This window comes from Sinocyclocheilus rhinocerous, unplaced genomic scaffold (genome assembly GCF_001515625.1).
Source record: "Sinocyclocheilus rhinocerous isolate Xijiao unplaced genomic scaffold, SAMN03320098_v1.1 scaffold478, whole genome shotgun sequence".
Lineage (NCBI taxonomy): Eukaryota > Metazoa > Chordata > Actinopteri > Cypriniformes > Cyprinidae > Sinocyclocheilus > Sinocyclocheilus rhinocerous.
In genome coordinates, this window is record NW_015651483.1 from 2132963 (window position 1) to 2148149 (window position 15187).

Below are 15187 nucleotides of genomic sequence, written 5' to 3' on the forward strand. Positions count from 1 at the left end.
AAATCTATGAACCACCCCTTTAAACATTCATAGAACCATTTTTCCCCCTTAAATGTTAGTTGGATGTTTGTCTACTTGTTACTAGGTTACTCCTTGTTTTAGAATATTCAGAGAAAAGTAAAAGTAATAATTAAAGTAACATTCCCATAATGTTTGCAAAATAATAAAACTGATTGTTCCCTTAATATTTGAAACAAGAAAAAATTGAAATAAAACTCTCTCACACACACACACACACACACACACACCTACCTCTTTTCACAGACCATTTGTTAAAAAAAATAAAACTTTTTCTTTTCATGAGTTTCAGTCTTGTACTCTTTTTGTGAAGCGTGCCACACGTTCCAGTTTGCCCTCAAAAATACAATGAAGGCTTTCGGCGATGTCTTCTTGTTAGAAAGTGCAATCTGCATCATCAATCACACTCTCAAACAATGAAACTCAGTTGCACGGATTAACAAGCTCAAACTTGGCAACATGAAAGACACCAAAATAGCAGCGAAACAGACTCCACCATTCATTTCAGAATACGATGAGTTCTGTACCGCAGGTCGCAATGTAATGGGCTTTTGGCAAATCATCAATCCACTTTACTGCCACCAACAAAAAGCATGACTCACCAGTATAATAATTACATTTAAGTATTAGCTATAAGACTTTTAGTTGTAAGATTTTACTGAGGCAGGTGATCAGGAATAATCAGAGAACTATGTGGCACAAGAGGTCATTGTCATAAAAATTGAATGTTTTATGAGGATCACGGCAGTAAATGTGAAGAAATGGCATTCTTTATGCTGTAGTCAAAGCTTGCTAACAGCAGGGAGGTATTTTTTATAATTGGTTAAATTAGTGTAAAAAAATTACTTGGTTGAAAGGTTACTTTTTATTTTAATTGGTCTTTTTATGCCTTTTAACAAAAACAATAATAGAGAAAGATTGTAAAAAGTGGGAAATATATGTAATAAAATTAGCAGACTGACATGGTATCTAGACCTGCAAAATTTCAAAAAACACCACAGATTTCTAAAAAAAAAAAGAAAAGAAAAATAATTGAATATTTTGGCTAATTTAATAATGTCACTGTTGTTGAGAACATGCATTGAATTATTTATTTATTTATTTGAAGCTTTAGTTTGCCAACTTTTTCTTTTTGTTAATAATAATTAATTTAATAGTGTCACAGAAATGCACAGATTTTCTCAAAAAAAATAAATAAATAAAAAAAAAAAACTGCAGAAATGCTAAAAATGTTCAAAAATGTGAAGTTTTTTTTTTCTTTTTTGAAAGATGCAGCAATGATGCATTAAATTCAAAAGTGGCAGTAAACACGTTCATAAAAACTAAATACTATAGCTTGATAATAGGAAATATTTTACTGTATTTTTCAAATAAATGCAGCCCTGATGATCATTAGAGACTTCTTTCATAAACCAAAAAAAATCTTACCAACCCCAAACTGTATATCTGCAGATTACGTTTGGCCTGCGTCATGAAACTTGCATCCTACAGGAGTGGCTCGACTCTGACGTGTCAACATCATTGTACTGTACTGCAGGTTACTTAAATTCTGTCAGGTTTAACAAGTGATCTGTAACAGACGGAAAATAAGTCAAAAGTTAAGCTAGCATTACAACATCTGTCCTCAAAAAAAAAAAATAAATTTAAAAAAAAAACTGCAGAAATGCTAAAAATGTTCAAAAATGTGAAGTTTTTTTTTTCTTTTTTGAAAGATGCAGCAATGATGCATTAAATTCAAAAGTGGCAGTAAACACGTTCATAAAAACTAAATACTATAGCTTGATAATAGGAAATATTTTACTGTATTTTTCAAATAAATGCAGCCCTGATGATCATTAGAGACTTCTTTCATAAACCAAAAAAAATCTTACCAACCCCAAACTGTATATCTGCAGATTACGTTTGGCCTGCGTCATGAAACTTGCATCCTACAGGAGTGGCTCGACTCTGACGTGTCAACATCATTGTACTGTACTGCAGGTTACTTAAATTCTGTCAGGTTTAACAAGTGATCTGTAACAGACGGAAAATAAGTCAAAAGTTAAGCTAGCATTACAACATCTGTCAAAAATCTGTCCATCTCTGGTGTTAAAGGTGAAGACATAATCACATTTGCTGAATCCAAGAAATGTGGGATTGCCCAGCTTGAATTGACACAGACGAAGAGACTGTGTGTGTGAGTGTGTATGTATATAAATGAGTGTTAGATATGCCTGGACTTTACCGTTGACCAAATAAACACCTCTCGTTTGGTCATTTCCATGCTGGCTGGAGAGACGAGCCAGAGGAAGCCACACACAATGGAGGCCTGCGCATGAGAGCGCATATGAGAAGTTTTCCCACACACACACACACACATAAAACCATTTTGACACTTTGACTTCTATGCATTATGCACACATAACCACAAACACACTTACATCCAAGCTGATAATAGAGTCAAACTGCCGTTATTACACTTACAGATCACAACGATTTCCTGAAGTACATGGTGTATGTAACATTAACCACAGAGAAAGAAAGAAAATTATTCGGGTCCAGCGAGGCAAGAGTCATCCTATATGTCTGTGTACATCTTGGGAATAAAGGCTTGCATGAGAATTGATGGAAATGCATGCTGTGACAGGAGATCTGGCACCGGAGCAGCTGCTTCTTTAAACAACAAACATGTGTTGTCACACCCACAATCATCTATGATATTTCTGATCCAAAGTCATGTATTCATAACCAGCGAACATTTCATTCAACTCTTGGTGGACAATGTGGGTGAAAGGTGGTGAGTGTGTGATGGACTGTGTGTTTGAGTTTGTGTATGTGTGTCACTTCTTTCATCTCACATTTCAGTTCGGCTGGTACGTACAGTACTAAACTGATAGATCTCATCATATGTGTGTTGCACAGACATCTGGAAGGATTTAAGATGCACTAATCACTAGATTATCATCCTTAGCCATGCCTGACCCTTAAGAACATTCCACAATCATGCTTTTAAGGAGCAGGAATGGGAAAAATGTTTTCACTTGCATTACCTTAACCTCTCCGGTAGAGTGAACATGGAATACTATATATAGAACAGATAGAGGTGCAGTTTATCATGTCACACAATCATGTGAAACAGAATAGTTGATTCTCAATCTGCAGTATCATCTTTATTTATTTATTAAAAAAAAAAAAGAGATAAACACATCATATGCTCATTGGAAAAAGTGCCTCTACTTTCAATTTTGCAAAACTCCAAAAATGCAAATGTAATGTACCGGTACATAAAATGCACTGCAGTTTCCAACTGAAATGAGCACTGGTTGCTGTAAACAACCACTTTTATTCCTTTTTACACAAATTATGATGATGGAGCGGAGTACTTATTAATTAAAACTTATTTTCACTCAGCTCCTTGCACATTACTATGTTATGATCTCAAAACACTTTTATCATATAGTACAAACATTGATTTGAAAAACTAATGCATTTTAACGTTGGAATCACATAACCGACAAGAGCAAGAACCAGGTGAGCTCCTGAGCAAGTTTATAAGTTTAAAAAAAGCCATATATGCCATATATGATTTACTCATCTTCAAGTTGTTCCAAACCTGTATGATTTTCTTTTGTTCTGCTGAACACAAAAGATATTTGAAGAATATTGGTAACCAAGCAGTTTCCGCTAGACATTGACCATAGTAGGGAAGAAATACTGTTGAAAGAAGCGGCTACTGACAACTTTTTTTGTGTTCAGCAGAAAAAAAGTAACTCATACAGGTTTGGAACAACATGATGGTGAGTAAATGATGATGGAATTGAAATACCCTTGTACTATTCCTTTAAGTAAATAAGTTTTGATCTCACATTTACTTCTGTTAACACTATCGGTTAAGTGTAGGTGGTGCGTTATTTTCAAACACCATAAAGCATTAAGATTTTAGCGTTACTCACTGGACATTTAATTTCCAGACTGCCGTTTTATGTACAACAACCAATGTAATAAAATGTTGCCAGATTCATCTTCATCTGCTTTGGATAAAACTGAACACACTTTTAGCACCACTCACTAGACATTAACTTTGAAAGTCACATGCAAGAATATATTTAGCAGAAATATCACCACAGGAACATTTTTCCAACAAGCCTTGGTTGGACAAATAAGCCTATACATTAGCATTCATCTCAATGGACGTTTCACTAGTCCAGGACCTCCAGGAAGTATGCAATTTGATTTTTGGGACACACAGAACTTTTTAAGCCAATTACACAAGCCATACATTTCATGTGACTACAATGGCATGATGTCATGACAACGTTTAATGGCTGTTAGAAATCAGACAATCCCAAGCCCTTCACTAGCGACTATCCTGAGCTATGACGTGAGTCAACAAACTTGGAAAAATGTCTAATTTATGCTTTTAAAGGTCTCCAAAAGCAAATCGACTACCAATAAAAATCTACTATATTTACTATACTATATATATGAAATGTAAGCAATATATATTGCATGTTTTGTGGGTAAAGATGCTGTAATTACAACATCTACCAGTAGGGGCTAACCTGCCATCATGCAAACCAGCTACACTTCTCCCCTTGATAATAAAAGAGAGAATTATAGCCATTACAAAGGCAAAGACTAAAAAAAAAAAAGTCAGTGCTGCATCCAAGCATCATAATTTGGACTCGCTGTGCCAGATTAAGCTTTTAAGACACTAACATTTGGTCACACTAAACTTTTGTTACGCTGACTTCCATTTACATGTACGTGAAAGCGGGAGACTGAAACACGAGCTCAGGTGAATTTCTCTGCATTTCAGAGTGTAGGTTTAGTGAACTCTGACCTGCGAATTTGTAACACGTCAAGATGTACGACCAATAGATGAACAATATGTCAGAAAAATTCAGATTTTCAGTGACAAACTCTAAAGCTGCAGGTATATATAATTTGTTATGTGCTGATTTTTTAAAATGTAAATTCAGATATGATTTAAAAGCGAATGCTTGTCCATGTTTGTTTATGCGAGTGATCCGCACTTCTGTTATTTAACCAGCAATTCTCCTGTGTCATTCTGAATGTTTTTGTCTTCTTTGATGGCTCTTTTGGAGTTAAACATGAGAGCTTTTGCAACGCACATGACCTTTTATGTCCTGCTGTTTATGTTGGATCTGCTGATGTCATTGTGGGGGCGTGCATGTTGTTTCTCCCTCTTTCAAAGTGGGTCTGGCCCTGACCCTAAATGACACTATTTTGATAACTTTTTTTTTTCCCAGACTCTTTGATGTCAAAGTTATGAAAACATTAGTGACACCAGCCTCCCGAGATTCTGGAGACAACATGTCTAAATGGCTCTCTTTAACAACTGATTTACTGCATTAAGCTTGTCATGGAAAACCAAATTCAAGAGTCTGAGGATATTCTGTCAGTACTTGCACTCCCACAAGGCTTAACACACGTCCACATTCTTTTATTCAGAAAAACAAGGTCATTTCAGTAGGCTGTTAATAAAGGTGGGCTTGTCGGGGGTGGAGTGGGGGTACCCCATGCTGATGGTTATTTAAGGACACTGACCTGATGTTTTCATGATTTTACTGCCTCAAGAGGGTTAAAGTTTTTGAAGCTAAATGTCTGACTGGTTTGTTTTGTCTCATTTGAGCTGAAAACACAAACATAGAAGCCCTACCGTGAATGGAAACATAGATGCACATGGCTTCTGCCGGACAATAAAACTAACACCTGTCATACTACGGCAGAAACACCACTTGCTATTTATTGACATGCACAAGTGCACTCTTGTTTAAGTTACACGCACTGTAAACATAACCCCAGCTCTTTCCAGCGGCTGTAAATGTCTTTTTCTTAAAGATTTAGGAATGTCAACAAACAAAAACTTTTGTTTGGTGGTGACATGTGGATTAATAAAGAACAAATAAACTAAAACTAAACAAGCGGTGTAAATATTTGTAACTCATATGGAAGCCCTAAGGTCTTGCATTGAAATTTTTAACAAATGTTGCTGTTTTTTTTTTTTTTAGATATTTTCATTAAACAAAAGTAGTTTTCTTAAGATGCCAAATTTAACGTTTTTTTCTTGGTCTGATATTATCAAAAATCATTAAATGCATTAAATTGTCAAAAATGACAGTAAAGACATTTTAAAATGTTACATGAGATTTCTATTTCAAATGAATGCTGTTCATTTAACTTTCTATCATCTTTCTGTTTTTGTTTCCACAAGAATATTAAGCAGGGACGACTGTTTTCAACATTGATAATAATAAGAAATGTTTCTTGAGCAGCAAATCAGCATATTAGAATGATTTCTGAAGGATCATGTGACACTGAAGACTGGAGTAATGATGCTGAAAAATCAGCTTTGCATCACAGGAATGAATTATATTTTAAAATGCATTTTTATTAATAATTGAGTACCAAAAATTGCTGCATCACTATGAAAGCCCATTTCCCCCACGTAAGAAAAAATTCATGACTTAAAAAGTCGAAATTATAAGAAAAAAAAAAAACAGTTAAACACTTAAAACAGTTTGGAGGACCAAGTTCAACACACCCCTTATTAATAAAGCATATACCAGACAATATACAGACAAGCAGAATATAGCCCAGAATATGAACGCAACGCGCTGAGTTGCACTTATTTATTTCATGTTCTACCCCAATAAAATGCTAAACGTGCAACTCAGCGCGTTGCGTTCATATTCTGGGCTATATTCTGCTTGTCTGTATATTGTCTGGTATATGCTCGTTTTCTTGGGGTAGAACATGAAATAAATCAATATATATATATATGTTTATATATAATATATACACACTGTATGTATATATATATATAAACGCAACACACGCAAAGTCTCACGTTAAGCCTTTATTCTTTATAACAGTTTTCTATGGGAGGAAAGCACTTAAATTCAGCACGTTGCATTCATATTCCGGGTTCATCTGCTTGCCTTTTAATAAATTTTAATCATCTGAATACTAGATGTGTTTTTTATATCACTGTCTCCTTCCACTAAGCCACGTTAAGTGTTTTCTACCCCAAGAAAACTCTTAACGTGCAACTAAGCGCGATGCGTTCATATTCTGGCCTATATGCTGGTATGTACTGGACCTGGTCCTCCAAACTATTTTTAGCCAGATTACTTGTACTTTAGGAGTAATAATGAAATCACAACCGAGTCTACCAGAAAGCCAGAGACTCTTACATCAGGCCTGCCTATATAGAAGAAAGACTAATATATGGACAAAGTAGGCCTAGTATATGAACTGACTTCCAAAACGTGCCATTTTAGTCCTTGGGATTACTTTGTGGGAAATGTGTTATCTAATGTTTTAAAGTATAAGTACAAATTAATGTTTGTAATTATATATATATATATATATATATACATATATTAATCCAAAGTCCCAAACTAAAAAACTGAGGGCAGAATGTCTGACTGCGTTCAAATTAAAAAGGGATTCATTTCGAAAATACTTAATTTAAATTTCAAGCATGTAATACAAATTATCAAAAATATTGAGCAAATTGAACTAGTTTAAACCTGTCACGTCTGCACTGTCCAATTGAAGGCCTAAAATTATTCAGTGATTCAATAACTCACTCAAAAAACATAAAAGATATTCACTTGTCACCACCTACTGGCATAAAGATGTAATCAGCAAAAATGGTCACTTAATGTGTGAGTGAATTAATCAGAACAAATCTTTTTAATGAACAAGTTCAAGAGAAGTCAGTGGGAAAACGCTTACATGGCTTTGTGGAAGGAGACAGTGATATAAAAAAAACATCTATTATTCAGTTTATGAAAAATATAAACTATGTGTGTACAGGCGAGCGGATGATCCCGGAATATGAACGCAACGCGCTGAATTTAAGCGCTTTCCTCCCATAGAAAACTGTTATAAAGAATAAACGCTTAACGTGAGACTTTGCGTGTGATGCGTTCATATTCTGGCCACATCTGCTTGCACACACACACACACACACATATATATATATATATATATATATATTTATTTATTTATTTCATGTTCTACCCCAATAAAATGCTAAACGTGCAACTCAGCGCGTTGCGTTCATATTCTGGGCTATATTCTGCTTGTCTGTTAATGGTATACGCTTTATTAATAAGGTGTGTATTGAACTTGGTCCCCCAAACTGCCACATTAACTCGTTTGAGAATGTCCCATGACCAATATGTTATAAAGTCATTAAGTCAATTTCGACATGTAAAGTCATAATTTAAGTCATAATTTCGACTTTTTATCTCGTAATTTTTACTTTCAAAGTCATAATTTCGACTAGTAAAGACATAATTTCGACTTTTTGCCTCATAATTTTGACTTTTTAAAGTCACAATTTCTACTTTTTAAGTCATAATTTTGACTTTTTATCTCATAATTTTGACTTTTTAAGTCATAATTATGACTCAAGTAGCCTGTGTCATAATTTCGACTTTTTAAGTCATAATTATGACTTGAATCATAATTTCGATTTTTTTTTTTGTCTCATAATTTCGATTTTTTTTATTTCGTAATTATGACTTAAGTATGTCATAATTTTGACTTTTTAAGGCATGATTTTTTTTTTTCTTACATGGCGGAAATAGGCTTCCATACATCACGGATGAGCAAATGTGTGTGTGTTTTTATCTGGGACTCACTTAAGCAAAAATATCTCTGTGTCCTCAGTGATAAAGCACTTCCAAATCAGTGTCTGACCGTTGAGAAGCAGGCTGCAAAATTATCGTCATAGACATTAGTGACCACCAACATGAGAAACACGTTTGCATGGTTATTGCATGATAAAGAAAGAAAGAACATGAGGGTCGCATTATCAAAAACACTTTCCCCCCCCCGTAACTGAATTAAAAATCCACTTAAAAATATTTTGTGAGTGTGTGTGTGTGTGTGTGTGTGAAGGAGATGCTATATGTATTTATTTGTTATTCATTTATAGGTATTATTTTTATATGGATTTACTGGCTAACAACTGCAGGCTTCGTAGAAAACTGTTTCGACACTCTAATAAGCTCCTATATATTCTGACAACATGTACACTTTCAGGTTATTAATTCTAAATGAATTCTTGGCATTCATGCCTGAGGTTTTTGTTAGAGGAGTGGAGTTCTGTTACCGGTATGACGCGCGTGCCTCTTTATCTCCTTCAGCAGACACGCGAGCTTCCACACGCGCGTGAACGGACAACTCTATCACGTGACACGCAGAGAAACTCTCCACGCGCTGAGGAAAAAAAAATGATGCAACTCCGAAAGACAATTGCGTGGATCATGTGATCTCACAAAACTCCCCTCAGAGACATTTGAGAGCCCCGCGGTTGACACATTATTAAAGCACCCTTCCCCAGCTGAGTTTTACACCCTGTAGCCCATTCATAAACTCCGTGGCGAAACCACGACAAAAGGCCTTGCGACGCGCGTCGAGTAGAGGAGGAGACGTGTAGCTGGCCATGTCATGGCTATTATTATCTCAAGGAAAGGGGCAAGGGCAATGACAATAGCGGTGGTCTCGAGCTGTCCAAAACGGGGTCCCGTCCTGACCTGAGTGAGGTCACGTACCACGATGCGAGTGCACGCGGTGCCACAGAGATGAAGGAGCGCGCGGTCTATCATCTCGTTACTGCGCCAAATAAACGCGTCAAAATGAATCCCAGACCAAAGGAACGGGACGCGACAATTTGGCATTAGAAATTGGTTGTATAAGAGTTTTCAAGAGGGAACTTAATGAGTGAGGAGCTTGGTTCGTCCTGTCCTAAAATCAATCACAAATTGCATTACTCAATTCTTCAGCTTCAGTAAACCCACAACATGAACCTGATTAGAGTGTTCTCCAGTCTAGCAAAACTGCGTGGAAAATTAGTTTTGGAAAGAGCTAGATATAGGCCTACGTTCCCTTTTTGTTGTAATGAATGAATGGCACATGGTCCAGAATGAGGTTGCGGAATATAGGCTAGTTCAAATGTGTTCAAATTCATTATTACTTTACTGCCTGATTTAACTAACAGTGTTAAACTAAACGTTTTCTAATAGTGCATTTGCATTCATGTCTAAGGAATTTTGACAAAAATATAATATCTTATTAAAGTTTTGCTTTCCATTTTCAAGAATTTCTAACGAGAAGCACATTGTGGATCTTAAACACTGAATGTCCTGATTAATATATCTATATTTGAAAACAAATAAATGTAAATGAGTTTCATTTCATAAAGAACAGTCTGCAAATACCGATTTGCTGGATTGAATTTATGGAGAAGACGCCTTATTATTGTTATTTCCGACATGATACTTTGGGGTAGCCTAAGCGCACGGTTTCACTATTATACACATTATGTTTCGACACAAACAGTGACGCATTTTACGCGCTTGTTCAAGGAAACACCTCGGACTGGATCTCCACCAGCCAATGAAAGCAGAGGGGGATCATTTAAGAAATCATTGATATTGCCAATGCGTCAAACATAAGCGTGTCAGCGGGACCCAGTGCGCGTATAAATACCGCGAGGCGACCCGGAGAGAGCAAGTCATTTTAGAGAGCGCAAAGCCAGCGAGGAACACCTCATTTCACTTCGACTGATATTTATTTATTTATCTATTTATTCTGAGCCTTGCTTTGGGATGAACAGACTGCTTCTGAACTTTTTCTGGGTGGCAGCATTCAGCGCACTCCTGTCAGCGCCGGGGCTCCGGGCTTCTCCAGTGGTTGGGCAGGAACCTATCCGCTGCGCCCCGTGCTCCCCGGAGCGGCTGGCCGAGTGTCCCGCGGTGGATGCCGGCTGTGAGGAGGTGCTTCGAGAGCCGGGCTGTGGCTGCTGCCTCGCCTGCGCGTTGAAGAGAGGTGACTCCTGCGGGATCTACACTGCGCCCTGCGGCTCGGGGCTCCGCTGCTTGCCCAAACCTGGAGAAGCCAGGCCCCTGCATGCGCTCACCCGAGGACAGGCGGTGTGCACTGAGACCCCCGAGCCTGATCAGAACCAAAGCGACAACACGCCAGGTACCAGCGTTTAATAGGACTGCACCGTAGCTCTGCGTCCTAATAGTTTATTGCATCATGTCATCTCGCCGATTCAACCGTTGGCGAGATTTCATCAGCGTTAACAAACCACTTGGATATTTTAGATGTTTAGATATGCATCTTCAGCGAATAAATATAGCGAACAATAGGATCGACTATTTTGGCGACAAGTGAAAATATGAGCTCTGACTAAGTTATCAGTCTTTAGCACAAACGTTTAAAAACAAAGTTAAAACCCGTATGTAGCATTCTGAAGAGACACTTAAAAATGGAAAATTACTTTAACTAAAGTCTGTTCAAGGCTCTCGCAACCCCGCCAATAATTCTATCCTTGCCTTTTCTTTCAGATCACCCGGAGTCACACAACGGGCCCACAGCAGTGAATGAAGGCAGCTCAGCGGTCTTCGTGCCCGGCCACGGCAAGCCCTTCGACCCGCGGGTCATCACTGCTAAAGAGAGCATGAAGGCCAAAGTCAACGCAATACGCAAGAAACTCGTGGAACAGGTGAGTCTAAAGCGCCTCAAGTTTATGGATATTCAAAAAGGCTTAGTAAAATGAGACTCTGGTACAACGTGCGGCCACAAGAGGGCAGTAGAAGGTTTCTTGAATTTTTTCGTATATGCTGCATGGGGATTTGGGATGCACAATTTGATGCATTTTTTCAGAGCAATTGCATTTAAGAGTGACTATATTTAGCAAAAAAAAAAAAAATTGTTCTTGAGGTTGTAAATAATAATGTCAATAACCCGAAATTATTAAATAAAAATAAAAACTGGCATAATTATATTAAAATAACAAATAATAAAGCAATTATTAATGATTATATTTATAACAATAATCATTTTTATTAGTTGTTGTAAAAGTAGTTGAAATGTATTATTATTACAACAGCAACAACAACAACCAATAATACTTATTATTATTAGTAGTAGTTTTTGTTAATAATCATTTCCTAAAAAATTGAAACAATTTTAAAAATATTATTGAAATAAATGTTTATGTTTTTAGAAATTTGTGAAAAACTGTATTTTATTTGAAAAATGTTTCTAAATAACTATATTTTATCTTTCTAGGGTCCTTGTCATATTGAACTGCAGACAGCCCTTGACAAGATCACTAAATCACAGCAGAAACTCGGAGACAAAATGACCAGATTCTACCTTCCAAATTGTGACAAACACGGTCTCTACAAAGTGAAACAGGTAAGAAGAAGAGTCTTGTGTGCAAGTATGTGTTACAGAAACCACCTAACATCTTGATTTCACATTGAGAGTTTGTGTGTAGGTATCTAAAGCTTAACGTGTGATATTCATCAACACGATGATATATGTGTGATGGCCGAGTGTTAGAACCACACTCCACTGAGAACTAGGCTGTGCATGCAAGCTTGTGTTTCTAGAGAATGAAATAACCCGTCTCATGCTCACTCTCTCTGTCTTGTTCTCCCCTCAGTGTGAATCGTCTCTGGATGGTCAGAGGGGGAAGTGTTGGTGTGTGTCATCCTGGAACGGGAAGAAGATTCCTGGATCAAGTGACCTGCCAGCAGATGCCGAGTGTCCCGAGGAACTCAACCACTGATCTGTCTCTCACACACAAATAACGGGGGATCTGAAGTGCTCAACCACTGATCTCTCTCTCACACACATACATATTATATCACTGATTTTTATCATTATGTTTCTTAAAAATATCTTAGTATTTATTTATTGTTAGTGGTGGTATTTAATTCAGGTACACTGTTTTTGATTGGTAAACTCCCTAAACTCACCAAAAAAGAAGAAGAAAAAAAGAAAAATATATATTTTTCTGTAAAGAAAATGAATATGTATTTTACACGAAGTACCCATACTTATTTATTTAAACTGAATGTATTCATTTCGATATGTGGATAAGAATATTTATTCTTTATGCCTTATACATATTTTTGTATGCTGTAAATCTGTATATTTGCTGTATATAGATGACTGTGTCTCTTGTCTTAAATTTCCTTCGGGCTTGCTTTGTTGGAAAGGACTGATATGGAAAAAAGCACTGCGTGACCAAACCTCTTTGTCACTGTCCGTACATTGCCATATTTTTATACTGTATATGTTTTTATTATTATTATTATATTTTACTAATGGATTCTTTGTATTTGTTTATAGTTATTGAGATTAGATGGGCATAAAAGTGGGAATCTTTTTTTCACCACAATTCTGTGTTTTTTACATGCAAGAGTATTGATTTTCACAGCTTTTGAAACGGGTAACTGCCTGTTCCTACCTCTCTGTCTTTTAAGTGAATTAATTTTTTTTTAAATCAAGTGTTTGTAAATTGCTTGTCTGTATGATCAAAGTGAGATTACAGTCTTACTGTATTGTCGATCATATTTGTGTTGTCTAATACTGTAGTCCATTTATAATTTTTTTTAAGGGATGAGGAAAAGAGATTCAGACGTTGCTTCACTCCAAAGCAGTCGCTCATGTGTATAATATATTTTTCATGCTTTGTAATTGTAAGTCATTGTGGGTAAAAAATAACTATTTAATAAATCATCTTTATAAGCACTGCAGTGTCAGTCGTTTAAACTCGCCCTCGGATCAGACGAGAAGCTGCGGTGAACTATGAAGCAAAATTGAATCAAACTCAATTAATACACTCTTAAAAAATGCTGGGTTATTTTTTTTTAACCCAAATGCTGGGTTCGGCCTGTTGGGTCATTTTATTGGGTTGTTTTTAATATTTTACCCATGTGCTGGGTTATTTTTTAACCCACATGCTGGGTTCAGCACCTTGTTGGGTCATTTTATTGGGTTGTTTTTAATATTTTTACCCAGGTGCTTGGTCATTTTTAAAGGAGTCCTATTATGCTCTTTTACAAAGTCTTGATTTTGTTTTGGGGGTGTACTAGAACATGCTGTCATGCTTGGTGGTTCGAAAAACGCATTATTTTTCACATAATTTACATTATTACAATATCTTTCTCCCCAGCCTGGCACAAATGACTCGATTAGTTCCAGGTTTGATGAAGGCCCGCCTCCTGAAAAACGAAATGTGTTGTGATTGGTTAGCTGTCCCAGTGTGTTGTGATTGGCGAGCAAGAAGGCGGGGCTTCGTTTGATAGAGCGGCCATATTGATGCTGCATCTGAAAACTTAGGCTGCATCCGAAAACGTAGGCAGCTGACTTGCTGCCTCGCTGCCGTATGAGGCAATGACTTTGCAGGCAGCGTTTTTGCACGAAGGCACCTCATGAAACTGATTTCGGACAGGCTTCTGAGGCAGCGTAACGGTTTAATGATCTACAACAAAATAGAAAGAGTTTTGGTGATAACTAAACGAATATTTAATTACTATAATACTAATTTCTAGCTAGAAATAACATCAAAAGTGCAAAAAGTTAGTCAGAAACATACATTTACACACAAACTGACCACCAAACGCAACCTTCAGACGCCCTCTTTATTTTTTAGCTCAACCCGTCATGGAATGGAACGCACAGGATTGTGGGATATCAAAGGCAGCGAAGGATACGTCTATGGTGCCTTCAAAATTAGATCAGAAAAAGGTACCTCCGGAGACAGGAAGTAAAGCAGAATTTGGATTCTGACGTGCCTTGATGCCTTCCTGCCTTGGAATGCTGCCTCCGAAGGCAGCATTTTAGAGTTTTCGGACGCAGCCTGAGTGTTGCATTTTTCTCCATTCAAAACTATGACTCTAAATAAGTATACTCATACACGAAATCGGCTCATTACAGACACTCTAAATGCGCTCGTGCACACCTCAGAGAGTGTTAAGAATGCAGGAGGGTGCCCTGCTTTAAAGCCAACAAGCACTATTTTGCGGTCCATGACCGCAAGAACCCCTTCAACATCTGGCAACACGCAGGCTTCCGATGACAGCGACTCAGATGTGGAGTTAACAGCTAAAGTCTGTCTACACTGGACGCGACAAAGCGAGTGTTAAAAATCATTTTAATACGTCATAAATAGAACGAGGCATCAGTTTACTGTTGGGGTTGTGTCGTGTCGCGCCGCGCCGCATCCAGTGCAGACAATCACCGATTATAATGTGTTAGTATTTTGTCGCACTGCTCCTATTGTGGTAATTTGCAGGTCGTGCCAAAAGGTTGTTGGTTTAGATAAATAGCTGTATTCTGTACG

The 15187-nt window shown here is 37.1% G+C and overlaps 1 protein-coding gene across 4 annotated transcripts in view; it reads left to right on the forward strand.

The window, feature by feature from the left end:
* The first annotated feature begins 10534 nt into the window (after positions 1-10534).
* LOC107712887 (insulin-like growth factor-binding protein 1) overlaps positions 10535-15187 on the forward strand; it is a 9963-nt gene continuing 5310 nt past the window's right edge. For 2 of the 4 annotated variants that reach the window (XM_016518271.1, XM_016518272.1), the window contains exons 1-4: positions 10535-11025; positions 11394-11551; positions 12121-12249; positions 12500-12643. In XM_016518271.1, the coding sequence (XP_016373757.1) occupies positions 10650-11025; positions 11394-11551; positions 12121-12249; positions 12500-12625 (789 nt within the window). In that variant the 5' untranslated portion in view covers positions 10535-10649 and the 3' untranslated portion in view covers positions 12626-12643. Of the gene's footprint in view, positions 11026-11393; positions 11552-12120; positions 12250-12499; positions 13409-15187 lie in introns of those variants that run through there. The other 2 variants (XM_016518273.1, XM_016518270.1) reach the window with 2 other exon arrangements.